General features: G+C 43.4%; 5 protein-coding genes across 8 annotated transcripts; 3 read left to right on the top strand and 2 right to left on the bottom strand.

Moving 5' to 3' along the window:
- Positions 1 to 337: 337 nt before the first annotated feature.
- LOC6579395 (oxysterol-binding protein-related protein 9) lies at positions 338 to 11,676 on the bottom strand. 2 transcript variants are annotated; one of them, XM_002005255.4, is made up of 15 exons: positions 11,239 to 11,676; positions 9,288 to 9,416; positions 7,815 to 8,036; positions 7,646 to 7,723; positions 5,772 to 6,063; positions 5,039 to 5,162; positions 3,479 to 3,871; positions 3,259 to 3,410; positions 3,091 to 3,192; positions 2,851 to 3,025; positions 2,654 to 2,789; positions 2,505 to 2,591; positions 1,953 to 2,074; positions 1,754 to 1,859; positions 338 to 1,693 (listed from the first exon to the last, which is right to left on the bottom strand). In XM_002005255.4, exons 1-15 carry the CDS (start codon positions 11,359 to 11,361, stop codon positions 1,607 to 1,609), a joined length of 2,328 nt encoding a protein of 775 aa, XP_002005291.2. In that variant the 5' UTR covers positions 11,362 to 11,676; the 3' UTR covers positions 338 to 1,606. The 2 variants fall into 2 exon arrangements, with proteins under 2 accessions (XP_002005291.2, XP_015019137.1); XM_015163651.3 differs by lacking the exons at positions 5,039 to 5,162; positions 5,772 to 6,063; positions 7,646 to 7,723; ... (1 more) ...; positions 9,288 to 9,416; positions 11,239 to 11,676 and adding an exon at positions 4,174 to 4,527.
- Positions 6,429 to 7,784, top strand: LOC6579397. Its single transcript, XM_002005257.4, has one exon. The coding sequence runs from the start codon at positions 6,539 to 6,541 to the stop codon at positions 7,628 to 7,630; it is 1,092 nt and encodes a 363-aa protein (XP_002005293.1). The 5' UTR covers positions 6,429 to 6,538; the 3' UTR covers positions 7,631 to 7,784.
- LOC6579396 (elongation of very long chain fatty acids protein AAEL008004) lies at positions 9,629 to 11,013 on the top strand. Its single transcript, XM_002005256.4, has 5 exons — positions 9,629 to 9,785; positions 9,851 to 9,947; positions 10,130 to 10,223; positions 10,296 to 10,545; positions 10,626 to 11,013. The coding sequence occupies exons 1-5, from the start codon at positions 9,773 to 9,775 to the stop codon at positions 10,988 to 10,990; spliced, it is 819 nt and encodes a 272-aa protein (XP_002005292.2). The 5' UTR covers positions 9,629 to 9,772; the 3' UTR covers positions 10,991 to 11,013.
- A 153-nt stretch (positions 11,677 to 11,829) lies between the features above and the next one.
- LOC6579394 (DNA replication licensing factor MCM4) lies at positions 11,830 to 14,999 on the bottom strand. The gene is made up of 7 exons (XM_002005254.4): positions 14,799 to 14,999; positions 14,432 to 14,742; positions 13,450 to 14,369; positions 13,008 to 13,379; positions 12,585 to 12,951; positions 12,075 to 12,527; positions 11,830 to 12,014 (listed from the first exon to the last, which is right to left on the bottom strand). Exons 1-7 carry the CDS (start codon positions 14,869 to 14,871, stop codon positions 11,919 to 11,921), a joined length of 2,592 nt encoding a protein of 863 aa, XP_002005290.1. The 5' UTR covers positions 14,872 to 14,999; the 3' UTR covers positions 11,830 to 11,918.
- A 256-nt stretch (positions 15,000 to 15,255) lies between these two features.
- Positions 15,256 to 23,382, top strand: LOC6579393 (unconventional myosin-Va). 3 transcript variants are annotated; one of them, XM_002005253.4, is made up of 17 exons: positions 15,259 to 15,763; positions 16,413 to 17,226; positions 17,299 to 17,537; positions 17,603 to 18,091; positions 18,155 to 18,248; positions 18,305 to 18,534; positions 18,717 to 18,740; positions 18,833 to 18,946; positions 19,016 to 19,902; positions 19,958 to 20,505; positions 20,566 to 20,701; positions 20,835 to 20,932; positions 21,047 to 21,755; positions 21,816 to 21,947; positions 22,011 to 22,530; positions 22,595 to 22,819; positions 22,879 to 23,382. In XM_002005253.4, exons 1-17 carry the CDS (start codon positions 15,734 to 15,736, stop codon positions 23,014 to 23,016), a joined length of 5,427 nt encoding a protein of 1,808 aa, XP_002005289.1. In that variant the 5' UTR covers positions 15,259 to 15,733; the 3' UTR covers positions 23,017 to 23,382. The 3 variants fall into 3 exon arrangements, with proteins under 3 accessions (XP_015019134.1, XP_002005289.1, XP_015019135.1); XM_015163649.3 differs by lacking the exon at positions 18,717 to 18,740; XM_015163648.3 differs by lacking the exons at positions 20,835 to 20,932; positions 21,816 to 21,947; positions 22,011 to 22,530; positions 22,595 to 22,819; positions 22,879 to 23,382 and having other exon boundaries at positions 15,256 to 15,763; positions 21,047 to 21,172.
- Positions 23,383 to 23,489: the final 107 nt, after the last annotated feature.

The following is a 23,489-nucleotide window of genomic DNA, read 5'->3' as shown; positions in this document are numbered from 1 at the left end:
GGTGTTGCCACCTCACTCAAATAAGGTTCAAATGAACACGATTCTTGAGCCCGCCAAGTCACAAGCTTTGAAAAATCAAAGAATTTTATTTATTTGCAGTAACATGTTTCATTTTGCAATATAAGTATAATGGCTGCTTTAAATTCTAGGCGGTGTGTGTGTATTATTCTCGTTTAACTTCTAAAGAAATTCGTAAAAATATATGTATATATTGCTTTCATTCGTAATTAGATTTCAATATAATTTTTTTTTATTTTTTCATATATTCATTTATTTACGAGGCTGTCTGCGCATTGGATATTCTATATAGTTTTGTATAATTGATTATTTTCAACAGTTTTAAAAGCGTAATATTCTTTATTCGTTTCATTTTGCGTTAACTTTGCGTGAGAGTATTCGGTAGTTTACAAAGAAAAAAATTGCTTTGCCGTGTGATTGTTGCAATGCTGGCAAATGCCAACTAAATTATATGCTAACTATTGATTAAATACAATAAATTGATATTTTACTTTGCTTTGCTTTGCTTTGCTTTTTTACAGGCAATTCGTTGGATTCTTGCTGTCGGGTGTGATTGTTGTATAAGTAAAGCTTTCGTCTTTATTATTGTGACAATGAAATAAACAAAACCGAAAATGGAAAATGCTTTGAATATATAATACTTAAGTTATTTTTAATTGTTTTATTTGACAAAATCAATTGTGCAGTATGCTTTAAAGTTTTGAAAACAGGAATTAATTATTAATAGTATGTATCTATTAGATATCTCTTGTATTGTATTTTCATCTATTAGAGTCTTTTATTTAAAAAATAGAATTTCTATGCTTATGTCTCTAATTTTGTTTTTTTTTTGTTTTCGGTAATCTACAACATTTTTTCACTTCTTTTAAATACATATCGCATTATGTGTCGTGTGTGTGTGTATGTTACTTTTATATTGTAAAAGGTATTTTGTTTTTAGGTGTTCTTTGTTTTGCAGTTTACTGCGATTGCCTTTGAAACACGCTAGTACATATGTTATTAATATTTTGTTTTATACGAGTATGTTTTTTTTTTTTTTTTTTTTTGTTTTTTGTTTTTGCATAGAGACTATTCTATTAAAGTGTTTGCTCTGTATATTTAATTAGTTATTGCAGTTTATATTAGATTCATTAAATTTCAACCATTGCATGCACCTAAATAAACATCTTACGTTGTCTCGTTCAAATATTGTTTGTTGTTACGTTAGCCGTCTACTTAAACTTGGCGTTTGCTTCCTCACTTTCGAAGTGTTTTGTATGTAGGTATGAATAAACTATTTACAATCATTAAACGGACACTAGATGGTTGTTTCTTATCGCTTAACGCCTAACGCTTAGCACATATCTCATAGTTCATTATACTGTAAAACATTAAGTTTCCTGCATATGTTACGTTGTATCATCGTCAGTGTTTTTGTGTCTGGGATTTGCGCACTTGTGGAAATTATACAATAGTCGAGGCTTCTTAAACTTGATATGAATCACATATATCTATACATAGCATATATACTGATATATGTGTGTGTATGTGTATAAACATTGCTGTTGGCCTTTGCTACCTCTCGCTTCAGCTGCTGCCCGTTCGTGCATTATCTTTTGGCCTCCTTTTCCTGCAAATACATGCGCTGACTCAGCGGCTTTGTATATATCCAATTATCGCCCACAGGCTTAAAGTGCTGTAAATGAGAATCAGTAATTAATATTGATATAAATAATATATATTTAATTTAGTTTACTTTGTGCTCCCAAGCCAAGTCGTATTCCTTGCGAACCTTTGCTTGATCGCGCTGCTGCTGCTCCACGACGAATTTGGCGTTTGTCGCGCGCTCGATGTCATTGAATCTATTTTGAATGGAATATTATTAAAATTTATAAGAATAAAGATCACATTATAACAAATGCAGATTATTAATTATATAGAATTATGAATTTTACTTGAGTCCCGCAGTCACTTCCTTCCAAACACGTCGCGATTCATATTCATCCTGCTCAACGATTGGTCGAACTTGTTTCTTAAATATGGGTATGCGATTTACGTCGACGAATACTTCAGTTTTCTAGAAAATTAAAGATGCACGGTGGTTTTAAGCATTTGGAGTAACAAAAATACACAGGCACATCTACACAACAATTAGACCAAGTGGGAATTGAAAACGTGGGCAGGCAGAGTTTAGTGTATTGGTTTAATTTTCTAGATAAACAAAGTAAAGTCCCAAACTATTTAAGAGAAAAGTACAAGTATCGCAAAAAGTAAATTGGAGCAGGTTAAAAAGGTAGACAGGATAGGTACACATTTAGATATGTGTAGATATAGATATATATAGATGTAGCTGCCAACGCGTAGGGTTGTTTCTTGCAGCGGTTTAGGCGCATTGTCACAGAAAGGGATTAAACAAATACGTTTTCAACATTGATAAGTTAATATACAACTCTACATATGCAATATACTGGCTTAGGCTTGTGTGCAGCATGCGTGTTGCAACTTACATTCTTATCGTGCCACTTGGCCTCCATTAGGCCGCTCCACTCGCCGGCAATCGAAACAAACGGCTTTTTGTCATTGGGCGAATATATCTAAAGAGTTAAATAACGTATTAATATACATATAATATAATTACTTATTGCGATTAACCCACCTCGGCGGTAACTTTGTTACGCTTGCCGCCATAGAAGGGCTTTGTAAGAAATTCTACGTTGGCATAGTAGCCCGTCTGTGGGCATTTGATTTCAACTGAGCCGCCCAGCTCAATCCAAGGCACAGTTAAAATAGACCTAATAGATGTTAATAAATATGCATTATTTACTATCCGTTGGGGACCTTGTTATATCATACCTGCCATAACCATTGGGGAACGTTACAATGTACTCCTCGCTGCGATCCACCAGGGTAACGACACCCTCACCGATATTGTGCACCCCAATGGATAGGCCCAGAAATTTTGATTTTGTCCAGACGTGAGCAGTAAATGTTATCTTCTTATTATAATGCTCGGCATAAAAGGCGGAAACTGTGTTAAGTATAGACAAAAATTAATTGAAGTTAAAGTTGGCGGCATTATCAACTGTCACCCACTTGGCGGATGATGAGACACCTGCTCGGCTAAGAAGGTTAGCTGATCCCGCCGACACCAAGGCACAGGACCATCCTTTACTTCCGGTTCATTTTGGGTTTCACCTGCAATAGAGGCAAACGAAATATATATTAGAGACACAGCAACATTTTCGACTTTCATTTGACTACCTGGAATATCCCAATGGCACTGAAATACTTCGCCCAATATGGGGTTATAGGGCTTTTTGGCCACCGCGCTCTTACGGCCCGCATGATAAGCGCTCAAATACCAACGACAAACCTGGACAATGCGATCACGTGGGTCATCCAGCTCTGAGATTCTAGAAAAGATTGAAATACATAGAAATATAAATGTCGATATATATATGAGTAAGCTTATGCAACTTACTTGATAAACAAATCGGGATGGGCAAAATAGTCGGCATACATTTCGAGTAAAGAACGACGCTCCAAAATGAATGTTGGCAGCACCACCTTTGTGAGATCCATGCCAATCTTCACCTGGGACAACAGATGCGTTATCATTGAGCCGTGCGCCTCCATGCTGAGGTCCATCTCCTCCTCCTCCTCGTACAGAGCATCATAGTCGATGCCATTGTCATAGCTCGATGACCGAGAGCTAGGCACTTTGCTCGAACCGGTCTCATCAACTTCGGCTACTGTCTTTGTTTTTATTGCTGTAGCTGACGTTGTTGTACCGGCTACATCGACGCTACCACCATAGCTATCCTGCGGTTTATCGTGCGTGGGCGAAGTCTCCACAAAGCCACGCGTAGTGGTGCTGAGTTAATTAAAGACTTGTTGATTAGTATTCTGCTAAGGATATGGACCAACTGAACGTTACATGCATAACTTATGAATTGCCCAGATTTAAATCTTTAAATGATGTCAGCCTTGGTCCTTTCTCCCTCTGTTACACTCAATCTCTCTCTCTCTCGCACACTTCCTCTCGGTACGTGCCTTGGCTCATTTACAATTTACAAAACAGATGGCCGAATGGACACATTTACACACTCTCTCATACGCATACACATACACACACACACACACGCGCACACAAATAGATTTGCAAGTGGTGCTTACCTTAGGCTTACACGTCGTACCCACTTCTTAAACATGGCAACTCTGGTAATTCGGTTGCGAACTCAGTTTAAGGTGCATTCAAATCTTTAATATGGCGAGAACAAACTTTTGTTTTGCATACTTTGCGGCGTCAGCTGTGCGCAACAAATTATACAGCTTCAACACACATATACATATACATACACAAACACGCAAGGAAAATCATTTACACATTTACACCCACACACAATCTCACAGTCACACAGAAACAAAAATCAAAGCAGAACCTATGAGCATTTCGCCATATTAAACGAAACCAAAAAAAAAACAGAAACAATGAGCAAAGGCGAACAGTTAACAGTCAGCAACGAACGCAACTACAAACTGACAGGACGAAATCGTAAATTGCACGACGTACCCCGGAGGCCAGAGCTTAGTTGAGTTGAACTGGGGACGACGTCAACAACGACGACGACGGCAACAACAACAATGTGTCAGCTGTGACGTGTTGGCGTTGCCAAATCGGCTGACGTTGCTACTTGCACTATTGCATAAATGCTTTACAGGCGACTGACCAACTTAAATACTAACACACACGTGCACGCATATATATGTAAATGAGTTTGTGTTTGTCTGTCTGTGTGATACCTGTGCTGCAGCTGCAGCTGCATTGCGCATGCGCAATTTCAAATACCGACTAAAAAACATGAAGTCGGGCATTTAAAAAAGCATAAGGAAGCTCACACACATACCCACACATATGTATGTTTGTATGTGTGTACATTTAAATGCAGTTGTACGCATTGAGGTAACCGGCATCTGTTCACATGGCAACACTGGCAAATAGCCGTTTGTTTAGTTTACACACACACACATGTACACTTACCAGCCAATTGGTGAGCTGCCCAGGCTAGTGAACGGATCATCGTTGGCATCGTAAAAGTCATCTTCACCTTCACTGCTCGAATACGAGGTCTCAGGTACGACCAGTCCCAATGGCGCTGTGGTCGCTGTAATGATTCAAATATGAATATCTATTAATCAAATGCATTTCACTCGAATTCTAATTGCCAATTCATCGATTAGCAAACTCATAAGCAGCCCTCTTGGGGCGCATGCACACACATGCCAACTTCTATATGTAGGCATGTATTGTGTGTGTGAGTGTGACCCTGAATCATGAAATGCCATATTTTGTTTACAAGTTCCTCATACATATCGAATATTCTGATATGACAGAAGTCAAAATACCCTATAGTTGACTTGTATTAACAGATGTTTGCATTATATTCTATGGAATTTTTTAAAGAAAGAATATCAGCAATAATAATATACTCATTAAATAACACAACTAATTGTACATGGTATTATCTCTGTGCACATTTGTTTATAAATCAAATGATAAACAAGAGTTCGCCAATAAAGGGCTTATCAAGCATTTTATATATGTACTTACATATACACATGCTTAAACAAAGAGATAAGACAATCGCAAATCGCTTGAGATATCTAATATAGCCTATGGCAATTTCAAGGGTAAACAGTCAAATTGAAACAGAAACAACATGCAGCGCAAATGAGACCATAAAAAAAATAATATGCACTGGGACGACATTTACCGTTTTCCGTTGCTGAATCATCCTCATCGTCGCCGGCCAGCTCGTTCTTGAGCGACAAATGGGCCTCGTTTGGCTTGTCGCCGATGCCGATGCCGCTGCCACCGCTGCTGCTGCTGCCGCCGCCGCCGTCACCTCCACCGCCGCCGCCACCGCCGCTGCCCGGCGATGCCATCATAATGCCCGTCGTGTTTGTTGTAACTGTGGGGCCATTGTAAATGCCATTGACGGGGTGCGCCATATTTTTGGCAATTTGTAGACTAACAATTGAGTGTTTGATATGATCCAACATGGCCTGCAAAATGCAATAAATAAACAAAAGAGAGAGAAAGAGAGAGAGAGAGAGAGAGAATGGTTTAAAACAAATACAGCACCAAAAGATGTCAAGACCTCGATTAAATAACAATGCCGGATGGACTGAGCCAGCGCCTGTCCCACTCTATTCGCCTGACCACTGATTCGTTCTGTTCCGAATACAGTTTGGCTCGAAGTTTGCCAAGGAAATGAGCAGCTGCTTTGTTGCAGCAGCTGGCGCAAGTTGGCGAATTTTCCCATACCCCTCATGCATATCTAATAATACGAGCCCTTCTCGGGCCTAACCCTGAACTTGCATTGAAAATCAATAATTCATCAAACTCTTGACTAAATTCAAATTTCAATTTAAAAACGAAACAAACAACTTTGCTTTAAACCACATTGTAAGAAACGTCTAACATGCTGTTCACACAGATTATTTATACAGAAGAAAAATTAGATAATTTTTTGGCTAAATGGATGACGAACTGATTGACCCCATGGAGCATTCCATGGATGAGATACGCCACAATTTCGAGAACTATAAAATGCGCCATGCCCGCTTGCTCAGGGCGGACGAGACCCAAGAAGCGAGGATTCAACTCGATAAGGAGCTACAGGATTTACGCGCCGAAATGCAGGAGCTGCGCCTGGAAATGAGCACACTGCATACGCGTCAATCGGAGCTTCTATGCTGGCACGATGACAATGCCATTGAGGAGCTGCCTTCGAGTATTTGTGAATTGGATCTAATGCATAAAGAGCAAACGGATAACATCGTTCCTAGTCAACAGCCGATGGAGTTAACGGGCTGCCAGCAGAAGGACGAGCTACAGCCGGATCAGGATCAGCTGGTCATCAACTGCGAGTCCAGTCCGTGTCTCTTTGACTACTGCCACATGCACGTCGACAGTCATCTGCTGCTGCTGCACTACTTCAGCGATCACAATGAGGAAACTTCCGCTTCGCAGCGCTGCCACAAGGTGTGCAAGGGCCAGCGTGTCATTCTGTCCTTTGATAGCCGTTGCTGCAAGTTTAAGCAGAATCATGTGATTGGATTGCTCGCCTATATTGGCCCATGGATGGCGGAGAAGCAGCAGCAGCAAAAGCCGCTCGATTTGTGGAAATCAGCTGGCGACATATACGACTCGTTTTTGCCCCAGGAGCAAGCTCATCTGGCCAGCAACGTGCCGATTGTGGTGCTCATCTGCTTGACGGCTTCGAAGGCTGCCTTGCAGGACAAGCCACTCGCACATCGCACCTTGCCTCCAACTAATGCCGAAAATCAGGTGTTTGTCATTTGGCTAGCGACGACGCAGGATCTGCAGGTGCAGCTGCGTGCCAGCCTGAAGCTCTGTGGACGGGATGCAGCCATCCAGGCAAAGGCCCAGGTGGCCGTCTGCCAGGTGAAAATCTGTGGAGACGCGGGTCGCTTTATGCCGGTGGATACAAACTATTGGCGTCTATCGTTCAGCGAGATTCAAAAGATATCGAATGACTTTCGTGACGAACTGCATCTGGAGATTGATCTCACGCATCTTAGCCCCAACTGGAGCCCAATCTGTTGACTGCATTCTACTCACACTTGCGTTATCCTGCAGTGCCTTGCACTTGGCCTGCTCCGTGGCGTCGTTCAGCTCAGCGATGCGTTTGTCCAGCGACTGTTGGGGATTTGTTTAAGAAATTTGAGTTTGATTTTGATTACATAAAGGTTAAATCTAATATATTGTATTTCAGTTGCCCGCCACTCACGTTGGTTTGCTCTATCATCAACTGCAGGTAGGCATCCGCTTCGGCGACGCGGCGACCGACCAGCTCCAAGTGATTGGCCCGTTTGCCACTCGACTCCTTCGTGTAGCCGCCGGCAATGTAGAAGGCGCTCTGGCTGTCCCACAGACGCGAACGATTCGCGTGCCGTCGTATTGTGTCCTCCAGACGTCGCACCCACTGCTCACGCTCGTCGGCGTGCCGCGCCTGCATACAGTTCGGTTGGGTGGTTGGGTGGTGCAATAGTAGGCCGTTCATTTCGTTTGCCAATAAGTTTTATCGTTACAAAAAAGGTGGAGCAGCAGCGCCAAAGGGAAAAGGGAGAAACAAGCAGAGAAACGAAATCAGTGAAAATACTTAAGAAATATAGACTTGACAATGTGTGGGAGTAAGTGGTTCAGATTGTGTGGACTCCTATGTGAGCTCTGTGTGGGAGGGTCAGTGTGTGAGGCTCTGTGTGTGTAACTCTTGAGAGTTCAAAAGTTTAGTGCCCATTTAATAAAAGCGTATTAGGTTTAAGCGTGTCGATATCGTATACACACATACATATATATGATACATTTGCTCTATTAGAGCAGAGAGTCAGCTCGTTTGAAAGAGTAGAATTATGGCCTATTTTGAGTAATACTACAGAGGAGCTTATGCTTATAAGTACTATTATTTCTCCTTCCCTGCCGGCTATTGCTCTTCTCCTGCTGCCATCCAATAAGTTCTGACCTCGCCCAACTATTTCACTCCATATTGTTACGGATCTACGAACGCCTCATCCGCCTCCGCAGAAAGAAAATTATATAGCTAAAAAGAAAAAGGCTCTACTCTACTTGAATTTGTGAGAATCGAGGAGGAAGGCGCTGTGCAAAATTCTTTGTATATAAGCTAGACATATTCCTTAAAGAATTAACAGGCATAGACTGAAATAACTAATTATATTGATATATATGTATTTGTGTGTACATACACATATAATACCGTTATTAGAAATGGATTTGTTTATTGAACTAGCTTCTAATTTTTCCACCCAGGAAGGAATAAATGAATTAAGAAATGTTAGCAAAGCTTCTGAAGCTAAGAAAATTAAGCAATTAAATGGAATTTCATTAAAGTCGATGTACATGTGTACATATAAAGCGGCTAATGTTAACAATTAGGCAGCGACGTTACAGTTCAGAAGTCCAATATATGGTAAATATATAGTATATAAGGTAACGTAAATAACTGTAAGTATGTAGAGCCCTGTATACACAGATAAGCAATAGTTCTGTGCAAACTAATTTAAATATTTTTGCATACTTAAATTGTTTGCAATTTTGTTGTACAGTGAAAAGTTCCTAGGACTAAAAACTTAACAAAAGTTACAAATTCTATATAATATGAACTGAATGAATAATATAATAAATAAAAATCTTTACTTAATAACTGAATTTTAAGTCATTTGATCATTGCGTTATTTAAACGTACCTGAAAATGGAAGGTCTTGTGATCCACAGTTATGGTAAATGTATTATCCTCCTGATCATCGATGCCAATGAGGGCATCCTTGAGTCTAACGCAACCGCGCCGCACTCCCTTCATCATTTTCTCCTTGGACTGTAATTGTAAAGAAAGATATACATATGTACATACATATATAATATATAAACATATATACTACATAGATACTACGCATTTTAAAGGGTCTGTGACGGCGTGTGACGCTCGCAAAGGCCAGCGTAACGTTGGAATGCAAAATGAGTTTAATTGTATAAATTAATTCAGTTTGCCGCGTCGCTAAGGTGCTCAAAACCAAAAGAATCAATTACCAAATGCCCACACATCAGCGATAAGTCGGGACGTGAACATTCCCAGCGCTAATCGGCTCGATTAGTCTACATTTGTACATACCTATATATATATATATAAATACATATATAGTTAAGGATACGGCACACGGAATACAGTTCAAAATGGATAAGCCCAGTGAGAATTTGATTGCATTTGAAACAAAGTTCCATTTGAGAATTATATACAATTTTTTATCAAAGCATATAATGTCCAGCATCCTGCTATAATGGCAACGCCTTGGTTTATGCTGAGTGTCCTGGGATTATATTTGGTTGTTGTGACCCATCTGGGACCCAAGTGAGTATCAAGAGTATCCAAGTTCTGTGTATTTACAACAAGAATTTCGAATGCGATGGACAAAATAATTTATGCAAAGCGGACTCTAAACTTTGAATTCAAGTCGAATTGACCCATTGGGGAATATGTTACGCCCTGAAACTGTACAACAGTAATCGAATTTTGTATTTTACACTTTCAAGTTTTATGCTCTTTCGAAAACCGTATGAACTGAAAAAATTGATTATAGTGCATAATATTGTTCAGGTTGTGTCGTGCATATTCGTTGTCTACGAGGTGGGTCCACATTGAAGATCTTTCAAAGTTATCATCTCTGAATATATATTGAACATTCAATACTATTGCCAGATTCTGCACATAACGGAGTTTACGATTCTGTACTTTTGGAGATGCAGCGTTGTGGAGGAGACGCCCGAACGGATGGCTCGTCATTTCCGCTTGGCCTACTTCCTCTTCTGGCTAAAGCTGTCGGAGCTAATAGAGACGGTTATATTCGTGATGCGCCAGAAACAGAATCAGGTGACCAAGCTGCACGTATTTCATCATATCAGCACTGTCACACTCATCTATATGCTGATCAATCATAATCATAAAAATGGTGCGTACCAAAATTGTTGATACTCCTCGAAGGAGCTTTTTGCTGACTGACGCAATTCTACATTGGTTACATTCTTGCAGGCTGCGATGCGCTGTTTCCCATTCTGCTCAATTCCAATGTCCACATCATTATGTACACCTATTATCTGGTTGCCGCCGTGGCTGATAAGCGAACGGTGCGTGCCCTGATGCCCGTTAAGAAATCAATAACGGTTTTGCAGATGGTGCAGTTCATACTGATCTTAATCCATGCCATATTGGTATCGGTGAATTGCGGCGTGGAGAAGGCCATCTTCATATACTTCATATTTGTTATTGGACTCATGTTCTATGGATTCTACGACTTCTATCGCAAGTCCTACCAGAGCTCCAAGCGCAGAAAAAGTTCTATCGCTGTTGCCGTTGTTGCTGCTGCAGCTGAAGCAGCTGAGGTGAAATTACAATAAATGAATATACATCCATATGTGTATATACATATACAATATGTACAACCAAACAGACAAATACACACACACACACGCACATGTGTGTGAATTTTGAAATTTGATTAATTGATGACAATTGGGTTGAGGGACGCGAAGCTCTTATTTGTGACTGACTGCCAGATAAGATAACAATTAACGCAGCTCCAGTTTAAGTAGATAAACGACAAATATTTCCATCACTTGTCAACGGAGAAGTGACGATCACTTACCGTATAGTAGGACAGCAGGCCCGCATTCTCGTCCAAAACGAAGAAGCGATATTGCCATCCTTTCATTACGTTTGTCCATTTGCTCAGCGTGCCCTCCAGTGTGCCAGATGAGGTGGATGCCATGTTTTAAATGTTGGGGCTGCAGTTTCACCTAATACTGAGCGCTGATGCCAATTTGATTTCCACTTGCACTGCCACTGGCTCAGCCTCTGCCGCCGTTGTCAGCTGATCTCCCGGGCTGCCGTTTGAGCGGTGTGTGAGTGGGATAGGTGCTGGTGTCTCTGCCTGGTGACGCAACTGTCCTCCTACTCGCTCGTACAATCCAAACTTTACTACGCTCGTAGCAGGGCTTGGAAAAACAAAGCATTTATTGTTATGCCGTGATTGTGCCTGCTTATTAATGGTTCGCTTGTTGTCTCGCTCAATAGAGCGAGTGAGGTAATCTAAAAAAAGAGTTGCCAACGTAGGCATATTTTATTGGTATTTTTATATACCGAAATGCAGTAACACTGTTTTCACTTGCTTACAATCGGCGCGCACAAAAAATTCTCGATAGTTTAACGATAAATTAACCGTCGATATATTCAAATATATATTTTAAAACATGATCTTTATTTATAAACTTTTTGGCTTAAAACTAGGAATGAATGAGTTTCTCTTTGTGTGTGTGTTTAATGAAATTAACAAATTCTAATGGTATTCTTGCCCATAACAACTATGGCTCCTTCATCTTGAACTTCTTTCAGAGCATCCTCAAATTGTTCACGTGTAATCATCTAAAATCAAAGTTAATTTCAATTAGTAAGTAATTAAACATACAATCATAAAAAACTTACAATTTGAGAGCCCTCCTTGATCTCCTTGAATAGTTTCTGGTAGGGCACAGTTGGCACTTTACCCTTCTTTTTAAGATTTTCCTTGATGGCAGCCACCAAATCGGCGCGTTTCTTGCGAGCTGCCGTAGACAAGCCGGTGGTGAGGATGCCCACGTCGATTTTGCCCGATAGTGGATCCGTGGCCGATTGTTTAAGTGCCTCGCGATGCAGACGCCAAGCCTCCTCCACATCCTGCAGCTCCACGGAATTGCTTAGCCGAACTTTGGCATGCGCCTCGGACAGACGGATCAAGCTCTCTAGTTGCCGGGGATAAGCTGAGATCTGACCACGGCCAGCGCCCACCTTGCGCATATCCACATACGCCTGGATCAGACGCTGTTGCGCCTCATCCGAGAGAGTGGGTGACAGATGCTCCCGAGCATAGGCAATGTAGTCACGCAACACGCTCATATCCTGCAAGGAAAGTTATTAAGAGAAGCTCTTGAAGCTCTGAAGTGTCTGGATTCTTACAAACATAGTGTCCTCCTCCTCGTGACGGGTCACATAGTAAAGAGAGACCAAATGACTTGCCAGACGTTTGTCGAAGAGCTCATCTTGAGGGTCCAGTACCAGGAAAATCAAATCGAAGCGCGAGAGCAACGTGTGCGGCAATTGGACATTGTCAATGATATTTTTACGCTTATTCCACTGTGACTCGGCGGGATTTGCGGCAGCCAAAATTGATGTTCTTGCATTCAATTGACAAATGATGCCAGCCTTGGCGATGCTCAAGGTCTGCTGTTCCATCACCTCGTGCAGGACACTGCGCGTTGAATCATTCATCTTATCGAACTCATCTATGCAGCAAACGCCGTTGTCAGCCAGCACAAGGGCTCCACTAGAAATGAAAGAATCCTTTAGCATGTAGTTTACATGGGAGAGCGGATCACCTACGTTTGCAGCACTAGTTGACGTGTCTCCGGATCCTTGGTCACATAGGCAGTCAAGCCCACAGCTGAGGAGCCACGTCCCGATGTATACTGCGAGCGCGGCACCAGATTGTAGACGTACTGCAACATTTGCGACTTGGATGTGCCTGGATCACCGCAGAGCAGCAAATGAATTTCCGACCTAAAGTTCTGGCGGCCGAGCGTCGAGTGTTTCTTCTTGGTGCCGCCAAAGAGCTGCAACAGTATTCCCTTCTTAATGTCATCGTTCTCATAGATGGAGGGCGCAATAGCGCGGGCCAAGCGATCATAGATATCGGGCTTCTTCGACAGCAATTGCAGCAGTTCCACACGTTCGGGTGGGAATATGTGATCCTTGCTGTAGGGGGAAGCAACGAGTGAATGTTAATAACAATTTCTGTTATGACAAATACATTGTAACTACTCACCCCTCCTCCTCTTCGTACAGACGCTTGTTATCAACCTTACGGAAATGAACCACATCGACGTGCGTCTTGTACACACTCTTCACATTCTGCCCTTTGCCTCTTAGGGGCGTGGCACGATAGATGCCAGTGACTGTGACACGGTCACCCGCCTGCACTTTGTCTACCAGATCGTTGTGGGCATATAGCAGCACATTGTGTGGCGTCTGGCCAGCTGCCATATCGTCGGGAGATTCCTGCAACTTGATGAGCTGTTTGTCTGTGAACTCGCTGCGATTGTGGATGATGCGGAAGCAGTGATTGGTGTTGCAATTGGTGCACAGCGTTGGCTGGGCAATGCGACCGCGATCCACCTCGACGGTGGTGCAGAAGGAGCAAATGTTGCACATGAAGAACGCTTCACGCATTTCGGGTATTACGTTCGACGAGCGAATGACCATGCCACTAATACTAATCAATTGGTCCATGTCTTCCGGATTCAGAGAGCGCATATTACGTGTCTTATCCGCATTGAAGGGTCGCACTTGAATCTGATGCTCGAGCTCAGCGGCCGGATATTGCTCAAAGAACATCTCATTTATAGCCATATCAAAGCCCGGAATCACCTCCTGTGGATAGCATATCAACTGGCGGTACAAGTCTTGATCAAATGTCTTCAGATGAGCGCAATTCAGATTCAGATAGGGCTCCTCCAGCGTGTGAATCTCCTCTAGCTTTTGCAGATACAATGGCTGATTAACATCTATATTTTCCGAAATCTCATCCTGCTCTGCACTGGGATCGATGAAGCGCATAATAAACGATTTGAACTTAGACTTGCATTGACTGATAACCACATTGGTGCCCCAGACAACTAGCTGAGGAGCTGAAGAGGACTCCGACACCGGATCGGTCTCTGACCCCTTTTCGGCTATGGGTTCCAGCTGTAAAAATATGGGCTATAGTATATTCTAACTGCGAAATTACAAAATATAAAGATTCTTACACCCGATGGGCCTCCAATGGCCACTTGGCGTATGCGCTTGTCCGTTCGTATATCTGGACGCGCACGCAACGGAGTGCCGCGTATACCGGAGCGTGGTGTACGAATAGAGCCCATGGAGCTGGGCGTGCCATAGTTTAGCGGAGAGCTCAAGTCAATCTCACTCATGCCGCCCAGGCCTCGAGCCGGACTCGTAGCGGGCAAGCTAATATTGGCCGGCGACGTGGGCGGCAGACTAATGTTGTCCGATGCCCTGCCGGCCACACGACCAGGGCCCATGCGCATGGGTGTATCTACATCCTGAGCAGCAATGCCTACGCACACACATAAATTTAGTTAATGTAATTTCAAATGTGCACTCAAAACTCACCTCGAGTGGGCGTGCGCGCTCCTTGCTTTGGTGTGCCAGACCTGACATTGGGCGATTGAGTTGGACTTGACATTTTCAAATTATTTCACTTATTTCCGTGCAAGTTCTCCAAGTATTCCACAACAAAAAGCAGCACTTCTCGATCTTGTTTATGGAGGAACGCGCTGTGACTTTGCGCGGGAAATGTTGACAGTTGCAGCTGAGACGCGTGTGCGTAGTGTTGGTAAATGTCAACGGGGCAGTAAGCAGTGCTGTAAAACGTACACCTGGCACTTGCCGCGAAAAACTCCAATTCGAATAATCGCGATGAAAATGGTAAGGAAATTAACTACAACATTTTCGTGTGCCCATTTCAAACTTATCAGTAGTCCGCCCATAACACAAGCAAATCGTTTCTAACATTGTTAACTTGGCCAGAACAGTGGGGCCATGTGGCAACCCTGCCCTTTTTGGCAACACAACATTCTACGTCAGTCAGACTTAGTTTAGAGACGGGACCAGGGCGAGCAGTGTTTATTGTTAGCAGTGTCTTCTAAATTACCAATGTAGCAAAATTTCAAAAAATCCGGCCTCTACTAAAAAATTAACCAAAAACAACTTTTGATTTCAAAGACAATGTCTCAATAACTTTGAATGTGAAACTAGTAAGAAAAACCCAGAAACAAAAAAAAACTAAGGAAATTAATAGACAGTAAAGGAAAACAAGTAAATTAAAAAAAAAAAAAAAAAAAAAGAGAAGAACAAATTTGCTTAACCCAAATTGGAATTGAGAAGACAGTACTAACGGGTTTTATGCACATTTCAATTGCCTCGTTCACCGTGGAAGTTGGGCGGTACGACAAAATAGAGTATTAAGTGCCCGGCGAAGCTGTACATAGGCCCTTGGACAACACGACACTGCGGCTGCCGTTGCTGGTGCTGCTGCTGCTGCAATCATGTCAAGCGAGGAGATGCTATACGCAAAGGTACACATTTACACATTATATTGATGCCCCACAAGTGCATTGTTGGCAATTGCGCGCTGTTGTCGTCGTCGTCGTCGTCGTCGTCAGCTAGCCTCATAGTGTTAAGAATGGGAGGCTTATAAAAACGCATACATAATAACAATAACAACGTGCGATGCATGCATGTGTGCTCTGTGTGTGTGTGTGTGTATGTGCGCCCATTTCATTTCGCTTTTGCATTTCCTATTCGTTTCTTGCAAGTTTCTTCCAGGTCAACCCTAATTGATGTCATGTTGCATTTTCGGAATCGAAAATATGCTTCGAAATGAATCACTTGCTTATCACAAACACACACACACACACACCAAAAAAAAAGAAGAGTAAAACTTTCGCGTTGATAAGCGCGTCATATTCGTGTGAAGCATGAGCTTCAATCACAATTGAGAGGGTATGTGGGTATGACTGTGCGTCTGTGTCTGTCTATGTGTGTGTGTACGCTCGAGTAGAGTGAGGAGTTCTGCGGGGGCAGAATTCGAGCCATGGCTTTAGGTTGCTCAAGCTGCGTGGCATTGGGTAATCGTTGCAAATTTGTGGCAGGTCATGTTCAATGTTTTGATTTATGACTCTCCATCTGACTTTTCTCTCTTTACGCTCTCTCTCTCTTGTTTAGGGCTCCAAAATTTGGATACCCCATGCGGAACAGGTGTGGGAGAGCGCCTCTTTGGAGGAGAGCTATCACAAAGGTGACACCATATTGAAAATTCAAACCGAATCGGGTGCTTTGAAAGAGATCAAACTAAAACCGGATGGCAGCAATTTACCTCCGCTGCGGAACCCAGCCATTCTGGTGGGCCAAAACGATTTGACCACCCTATCGTATCTGCATGAGCCCGGTGTGCTATACAATCTACGTGTACGCTTCTGTGAACGTCAGATCATTTATACCTATTGTGGCATTATTTTGGTTGCCATCAATCCATATGCGGATCTACCGCTGTATGGACCCAATATTATCCGCGCCTATCGCGGACATGCCATGGGCGACCTGGAGCCACACATCTTTGCGCTGGCGGAGGAGGCCTACACCAAGCTGGAGCGTGAGAATTGTAATCTGAGCATCATCGTCAGCGGCGAATCGGGTGCCGGCAAGACGGTCTCGGCGAAATATGCGATGCGCTACTTCGCAGCCGTTGGGGGCTCGGAATCGGAGACTCAGGTCGAGCGCAAGGTGCTGGCATCTTCACCGATCATGGAGGCCTTTGGCAATGCCAAGACGACACGCAATGACAACAGCTCCCGTTTCGGCAAATTCACCAAATTGCTGTTCACCAATCAGATGGGCGTCATGTACCTCCAGGGGGCCACCGTGCACACCTATCTGCTGGAGAAGTCTCGTGTGGTGTATCAGGCGCAGGGCGAGCGCAATTACCATATTTTCTATCAGCTCTGTGCGGCGCGTGCCAAATATCCAGAACTGGTGCTGGGTAAGCTTGCTAATTCGATTACACAAAGTCTCTTCTTATTAATATATATATATGTGTTCTATAATCACGCAGATCATCAGGATAGTTATCAGTTCTTGAACATGGGCGGCTCACCGGACATTGAGCGCATCTCGGATGCGGACCAGTTCAACGAAACCGTCCAGGCAATGACCGTCTTGGGTTTCTCCATTCAACAAATTGCCGATATCGTGAAGATCTTAGCTGGCATCCTGCATTTGGGCAACATTGCGGTGTCCAAGAAGTACATGGAGGGCAGCGATGTGGAGGACTCCGATTCTTGTGATATATTTGTGAGTGGCAGAAGCACTGTTTATCATCATCCCGCTGTTAATCATCTCTTTTAAAACGATTGCAGCAAAACGATTTGCATTTGCAAGTAACTGGCGATCTATTAAAAATAAATGCTGAGGATTTGCGTCGCTGGCTATTGATGCGTAAGATAGAGTCGGCCAATGAATATGTGCTGATACCGAACAACAAAGAGATGGCGATGGCGGCGCGCGATGCGCTGGCCAAGCACATATACGCGAAGCTATTTCAGTATATAGTCAATGTGCTGAATAAGAGCTTGCATAACGGTAGCAAACAGTGCAGCTTCATTGGCGTCCTCGATATCTACGGCTTCGAAACGTTCGAAGTGAACTCGTTTGAACAGTTTTGCATAAACTATGCGAACGAAAAGCTCCAGCAGCAATTCAACCAGCATGTCTTTAAGCTAGAACAGGAGGAGTACCTCAAAGAGGGTATTACCTGGACCATGATCGACTTCTATGACAATCAGCCGTGCATTGATCTCATTGAAACGCGCCTGGGTGTGCTCGATCTGCTCGACGAGGAGTGTAGAGTAAATAGTTCACATTTTGTGCACTTTGCATAAACATTTTACACTTCATTTGTTTCCTTGCAGATGCCCAAAGGGTCAGATGAGAGCTGGGCGGGTAAACTGGTGGATAAGTGCAACAAATTTCCACATTTTGAGAAACCACGCTTTGGCACCACAAGTGAGCGCTGCAGCAACCCGCTTAATGGGCTTTAATCTATCTCTCATATACCTTAGGTTTCTTTATCAAGCACTTCTCGGATACGGTTGAGTATGATGTGAATGGATTTCTGGAGAAGAATCGCGATACGGTCTCCAAGGAGCTGACAAATGTGCTGACGCAGTCCAACATGCAGCTGTGCAAGCAAGTGATGATACTCGAGGAGGTGGACACACTCGGCACGGATGCCAACAAGATTGCCACCACTTTGGGCGGACGTGTTGTAATTAGTGCTAACCGAAAACAGGTGCGTGACTCAGCCACTAAATCACGCACAGTCAACGAAGTTTGTGATGCTTATTGTAATAATTGTATTGCTCATTTGTATTTCCATACGCTTGTTGTCCATCAACCACTGTTCACTGTACTATGCCCAATGTTCATTGTCCACTGTCCACTGTCCACTGTAATGCTAAACTGGGCCAACAGCAACTCAATGAGACGCGTCGAAGAGTTAGTGTTTCTGTCTTATAGACAAGTTTTACTACATATATGCCTTCTATACAACAATATGAATTGTGCCTAATGCTCATTTCTTTATCTAGGTCGTATCATCTAAGCAGCATAAGAAAACTGTGGGCTCACAGTTCCAGGAGAGTCTGGCCTCGCTTATCTCAACTTTACATGCCACAACGCCGCATTATGTGCGCTGCATTAAGGTATATACTATACTATATATATCCATATGTATATCTGTTACTTTTTAAATACCTTTTGTGCTTTTATAGCCAAATGATGACAAGATCGCCTTTAAGTGGGAGACGGCCAAGATCATTCAGCAGCTGCGCGCCTGCGGCGTTTTGGAAACTGTTCGCATTTCGGCTGCTGGATTTCCATCTCGCTGGCTTTATCCTGATTTCTATATGCGCTATCAATTGCTGGCGCATCGCAGTCAAATCGATAAGAATGATATGAAGCAATCGTGCCGCAATATTGTGCTCAAATGGATACAGGACGAGGACAAATATCGCTTTGGCAATACGCAGATCTTCTTCAGAGCCGGACAGGTGGCCTATTTGGAGCAGGTGCGCGCTAATCTACGCAAGAAGTACATCACCACGGTGCAGTCGGTGGTGCGACGGTTCATTAAGCGACGCCGCTATGTCAAACTGCAAAAAATCATCTTCGGCATACAGCGTCATGCACGTGGCTACATGGCGCGTATGCGTGCCCAGAAATTGAGAGAGGCGCGCGCCGCTCTGATATTATCGAAGTACGCACGTGGCTGGCTGTGCCGCCGTCGCTATTTGCGACTGTGCCACTCGGTTGCCGGCATTCAGCAGTATGCCAGGGGCATGCTGGCACGCAATCGATTCTATGCCATGCGGGATTACTTCCGAGCTGTGCAGATCCAGCGGTTCGTGCGTGGCGTGTTGGCACGTCGCGCCTATCAGAAACGCCGGCGTAGCATCATCATTTGCCAGGCTGCTGTGAGACGTTTCTTGGCCCGTCGCCAGTTCAAGCGCATGAAGGCGGAGGCAAAGACCATCTCCCACATGGAGAACAAGTACATGGGATTGGAGAACAAGATCATATCCATGCAGCAGCGCATCGACGAACTCAATCGGGACAACAGCGCGCTCAAGCACAAGACCAGCGAGATAAGCGTCCTAAAGTTTGTTTACAATCGCCTTTATATAGCACATACTCTAAATTCCTGATCTTTGCAGAATGAAGCTGGAGATGAAGAAGAACTTGGAGCATGAGTTCAAGAATATCAAGGCAGCTTGCTTGGATAAGGATAAGCTGATCGAGGCGCTGAATAAGCAGCTGGAATCGGAACGCGATGAGAAAATGCAGCTGCTGGAGGAGAACGGTCACTCGCAGGAGGAGTGGAGCAAACAGAAGCAAATCTGGTGCATGGAGAACAGAGAGTTGCGCAAGCAAGTGGACTCCATGATAGAAATGGCGAAGAATGCCGCGGGCAATCAGCGCGAGCATGAGGAGCGCATGCTCACCGAGATTGACAACAAGGAGCTGAACGAAGCCTATCAGCGTGCCATCAAGGACAAGGAGGTGATCGAGAACGAAAACTACCTGCTGAAGGAGGAGCTCAGTCACTTTCAGCAGCAGCATAACGGCATCTCTGCCTTCAACATGCATCACACGCGCACCGCCAGCAATGCCTCCAGCCAGAATGAGGATGATGTTGGCTATGGCTCTGCCAAAAATACACTCGAAATAAATAGCAGATACCCAGACTTGAGGAATAAGAACGGTACGGTAGGCTGTTATAATCCTAAGATAATAATACTAACTGGGGTACCATTGCTTGCAGACTCTTTCTTGGACAATACCAGCATTGTGGTCAAGTTGCGCTCGATACTCGAGGAGGAGAAGCAGAAGCACAGGAGCTTGCAGGAGCAGTATGTTAAGCTGGCGAGCCGTAATAAGCCCACTGAGGATTCATTCCGGTAAGTAGCGCACATTTCGAGCCCTTTGTAAAACATACAACACACACACACACATGCGGCTATATAGTCAGCTTTAGTCTAATTACAAATTATATATATTATGTATATTGTTGCCACACACTTGCCATCATAGCGTGTCCGAGCTTGAGGTAGAGAACGAGAAGCTACGCAGCGACTACGATCAGCTGCGAACGAGCATTAAACACGGTGTTGAGATCAACGAGCTGAATGGTAACATTCGAAAACATTCCCACTGCGTTCCATTTGCTATATTCAATTCAATCCCCTTTCCCCTATCCTCTCTCTCTCTCTCTCTTTTCCATCTCTTTCCATATGTGTTTGTAGCCCAACATGCTGCCCTCCAAGAGGAAGTACGTAGGCGGCGCGAGGAGTGCATCCAATTAAAGGCTGTGCTCCTGCAGCAGAGCCAAACGCTGCGCTCCATCGAGCCAGAGAGCCTGCAGCTGCGTGGCAGCGATGCCAGCAATGTGCACGAGCTGATGGAGGCGTTCCACTCACAGAAGCTAGTGAACAGGCAATTGGAATCAGAGCTGAAAGCCATAACCGAGGAACACAACAGCAAACTGATTGAAATGACTCAGGCCATTGAGCGCTTGAATAACGAGAAGGATGAATTGCAAGAGGTGCTATTCAAGAGCATAGACGAATCTGATCAGGACAATATAGAAACACTGAAGCAGAACGATCGATATTTGCGCCTGGAGCTGAAGAAGGCCATAACACAATATCTGCTCGTGCAGGACGAGCTGAAGCTGGCCAATGCCAAGCTAAAGGCCTACAGGCAGGACGGCGGCAAGCTGGAGAATCAGCTGGAGGAGGAAATGAGTCGCAACAAGGCGGCGAATAATAACAACAGCAATGATGTTGGCGCCAATGTGACCAAGCAGAAGTCTCAAAATCCGCTCGGCCTGATGAAGTTCCACAATAGCGACCTGGACAAGATATTGCAGCGTCTGCTGAGTAGCCTAACGCCTCGAACTGTTGTTGGCCTTTTACCAGGTTTTCCTGCTTATCTGATCTTTATGTGTATTCGGTAAAGTGGTGAAAAATTTCAATCAATCTGCTCGATGCGCTAATCCTTATCCATTTGCAGCTATACTGACCTGACCAATGCCGATGACGATGTGCGCGAGCTATTGAGTAAATTTGTAATGCAGATCAAGAAAATGCATAGAACTCCACATCCCATTGAGAATCGCGTAATTTGGCTGGTTAACTCCATAACGTAAGATATCTGCTCTTATTGGTGGCTGAAAGAAATCTGATTGGTCTGTCTATCCATTTACAGACTCCTTAATCTGCTGAAGCAATACGGCGATGTTGAGGAATACGTCAAGTTTAATACGGAGAAACAGAACCAGCAACAATTGAAGAATTTTAATCTCTTCGAATATCGGCGCGTTATTCTCGACTTGATTGTGAATCTATATCAGGCACTTGTCATGCAGATACAGAGTTTGCTAGATCCCAAAATTGTTCCAGCCATATTGAACAATGATGAGATTCAGCGCACCCGACATCCGCATGGAATGCGCAATCGCAGTGCGGATGCCGCGTCACCGGATCATGGAAATGTGCCTGCTTGGAAGCAGCTAATTGGCCAATTGGAGCACTTCTACAAGCAATTCCAGCACTTCGGACTGGACAGCATATATGCTGAGCAGATCTTCAGTCAGCTTCTCTATTTCGTCTGTGCCGTGGCGCTCAATTGCTTAATGCTGCGCGGCGACATTTGTATGTGGGAGACTGGCATGATAATACGTTATAATTTGGGCTGCATTGAGGATTGGGTACGCGACAAGAAGATGGTGAGTAGCAACTAGTTATCTCCATACCGATTATCTCTCATCTGCATCTCTTTTCTATCCGCAGTCGAATGAGGTGCTCGCTCCATTGGCCCCATTGAATCAAGTCTCTCAGTTGCTACAGTCGCGCAAGAGCGAGGAGGATGTACAAACCATATGCGACCTGTGTACATCGCTGAATACCGCCCAGGTGCTGAAGGTCATGAAGTCATACAAACTGGATGATTATGAAAGCGAAATAACAAACGTGTTTCTGGATAAGCTGACAGAGAAATTGAATGCTCGCAAAATGGTAAGAAGCTTAGAAATAACTATAATATATAACGTGCTTTAATGCAGTCTCATTTGCAGCCCAAGAGCGATGAATTCACAATGGACCAAAACTTCATACATCCGTTTAAGGTGATGTTCAAGTACAGTGACATCAAATTGGAGGAGATTGAGTTGCCGCCACATTTAAATCTCGATGAATTCCTCACGAAAATATAAATTTAGTACGGGAGTCCGTGTGAAACAAATAACGCTCGTTTGCCATTTTGACGTGAATTCATCTTGTTTTGTATTATATTATATATGAGTCGTATTTAAGTGTAGTCAGCATGCAAAAGTGCATAATATGTAGTTCCTGTTTAGTCTAAAGTCCAAACGATACCCTTTTACATTCTATTCTTTTCCCCTTCAGACCGCCAGACTACTTTTTGCCAATTTTGTAAACTTATTTATGCAGACATTCGAAACTTGTTAAGGGTTCTCAACCAATGAAATTATAAGAAAAAAATTAAATGTATGTACATCATGTGGTTGGAGTTCAACTCCATTAAACAGAAAATATCATTCCTAAGTTGCAATAATTAATTAACCTTGTACCTTAAATTATAAATCTGAAAGAGACATATATATATATATTTATTTATATATACACCAACTATATATTTATGTATAGCAAATGTACTTAATGATCG

The sequence above is a fragment of the Drosophila mojavensis genome, unplaced genomic scaffold (genome assembly GCF_018153725.1).
Source record: "Drosophila mojavensis isolate 15081-1352.22 unplaced genomic scaffold, ASM1815372v1 contig_80, whole genome shotgun sequence".
Lineage (NCBI taxonomy): Eukaryota > Metazoa > Arthropoda > Insecta > Diptera > Drosophilidae > Drosophila > Drosophila mojavensis.
The sequence above is the reverse complement of the archived record's forward strand: the minus strand, read 5'-3'. Positions and strand labels throughout refer to the sequence as shown.

Bases quoted from the DNA above. Each gene is read 5' to 3' on its own strand.
- LOC6579397 (XM_002005257.4), top strand. From the start codon at position 6,539: ATGGATGACGAACTGATTGACCCCATGGAGCATTCCATGGATGAGATA.
- LOC6579396 (XM_002005256.4), top strand. The intron at 10,224-10,295 runs GTGGGTCCACAT...TACTATTGCCAG, and splicing joins GCATATTCGTTGTCTACGAG to ATTCTGCACATAACGGAGTT. The intron at 10,546-10,625 runs GTGCGTACCAAA...ACATTCTTGCAG, and splicing joins CAATCATAATCATAAAAATG to GCTGCGATGCGCTGTTTCCC.
- LOC6579395 (XM_002005255.4), bottom strand. From the start codon at position 11,361: ATGGCATCCACCTCATCTGGCACACTGGAGGGCACGCTGAGCAAATGG. The intron at 9,417-11,238 runs GTAAGTGATCGT...TTACAATTACAG, and splicing joins GCCTGCTGTCCTACTATACG to TCCAAGGAGAAAATGATGAA. The intron at 1,860-1,952 runs GTAAAATTCATA...CATTCAAAATAG, and splicing joins GAAGTGACTGCGGGACTCAA to ATTCAATGACATCGAGCGCG.
- LOC6579394 (XM_002005254.4), bottom strand. From the start codon at position 14,871: ATGTCAAGTCCAACTCAATCGCCCAATGTCAGGTCTGGCACACCAAAG. The intron at 12,528-12,584 runs GTAAGAATCCAG...CTTTCCTTGCAG, and splicing joins AGGAGGAGGACACTATGTTT to GATATGAGCGTGTTGCGTGA. The intron at 12,015-12,074 runs GTAAGTTTTTTA...CTTTGATTTTAG, and splicing joins TCAAGGAGGGCTCTCAAATT to ATGATTACACGTGAACAATT.
- LOC6579393 (XM_002005253.4), top strand. From the start codon at position 15,734: ATGTCAAGCGAGGAGATGCTATACGCAAAG. The intron at 18,535-18,716 runs GTGCGTGACTCA...CTGGGCCAACAG, and splicing joins TTAGTGCTAACCGAAAACAG to CAACTCAATGAGACGCGTCG. The intron at 21,948-22,010 runs GTAAGATATCTG...ATCCATTTACAG, and splicing joins TGGCTGGTTAACTCCATAAC to ACTCCTTAATCTGCTGAAGC.